General features: G+C 39.8%; 1 protein-coding gene across 1 annotated transcript in view; it reads left to right on the top strand.

The window, feature by feature from the left end:
• The window catches only part of kcnh6b (potassium voltage-gated channel, subfamily H (eag-related), member 6b), a 15,350-nt gene extending 14,371 nt beyond the window's left edge, over positions 1-979 (top strand). Inside the window, exon 12 of the mRNA XM_016661042.1 lies at positions 438-979. Within this exon, the coding sequence (XP_016516528.1) occupies positions 438-748 (311 nt within the window). The 3' untranslated portion in view covers positions 749-979. The remainder of the gene's footprint in view (positions 1-437) is intronic.

Raw genomic sequence — 979 nt, 5'->3', positions numbered from 1 at the left:
TTTTGTAACCAAATTTTCAACTCTAGAAAATGTCTAAGATTAACCTCAAAAATTGAGGCTTTTTCTCAAATTTTTGACTTTTCAAACTCAAAAATTGTCTTTTTTTATTCAATATTACAGTGATATTCCTCGATATTACTGAGTTTTTTTCTAGCAAACTTTCAACTTTTCAAACTCTTTAAAATTTCTGAGATTAGTCTCAGTATTTCTGAATTTGGTGGGAATTTACTCTTCCTTTTCTCCATCTACAACAGCCCTAGTTCGCCGTTTAGAAAAACGGTCGGTGCTCTTAATGCAAGAGAAAAATCAGATTAAGAAAACGGACACATTAATTAATTATTAGTTTATCGATAAGAACAATCAACCTTAGATAAACTCAATAATAATAACTTGAATTTCTAATTTTCACCTGAAATAATGTTTTGTAAATGTCACAGCATCTTTTTCCTTCCCTCAGAGTTTGGACCAGATGGATCTGAAATCCTCCAAGAAGTCCCAGGAGTCGTTATCCAGCGGGATCCACATGACCGCAGCCTCTGACGACACCATGTCCACGACTGTCACCCCCGACACCGACACTCACGCCGGCTTCACCCCCACGTTACCGCAGCAACCGACCCTTGAACCTGACGTGAGCCTGTGTGAGACGGTCCGCTTCCCGTCTTTACCGGTGAACCTGGACTTGAGCTCAGAACCCGCTGAGATCCAGAAACACGCCTCAGACCCGGCGCTGCCCGTCTTCACCTGACCGACCGGCCGACAGAACCAAACTCCTCTCAGGTTTTGGATGGGATTTTATTTTGTTTTTGAACAGCTATCAGGAAAACCATGAAGCAAAAATCACATGCAGTGCCTTGTAAAGGTATTCATAGACTTTTCCACGTATTTTCATGTCTTAACCTCAAATTTTAATGGATTTTATGTGATATGCACACATAAAATCCAATTTAACTATGAAATGAAACAAATGCATGGTTTC

The sequence above is a fragment of the Poecilia formosa genome, unplaced genomic scaffold (genome assembly GCF_000485575.1).
Source record: "Poecilia formosa unplaced genomic scaffold, Poecilia_formosa-5.1.2 Scaffold308, whole genome shotgun sequence".
NCBI lineage: Eukaryota > Metazoa > Chordata > Actinopteri > Cyprinodontiformes > Poeciliidae > Poecilia > Poecilia formosa.
Note: the sequence above shows the minus strand (reverse complement) of the source record. Positions and strands in the feature narration are given on the sequence as shown.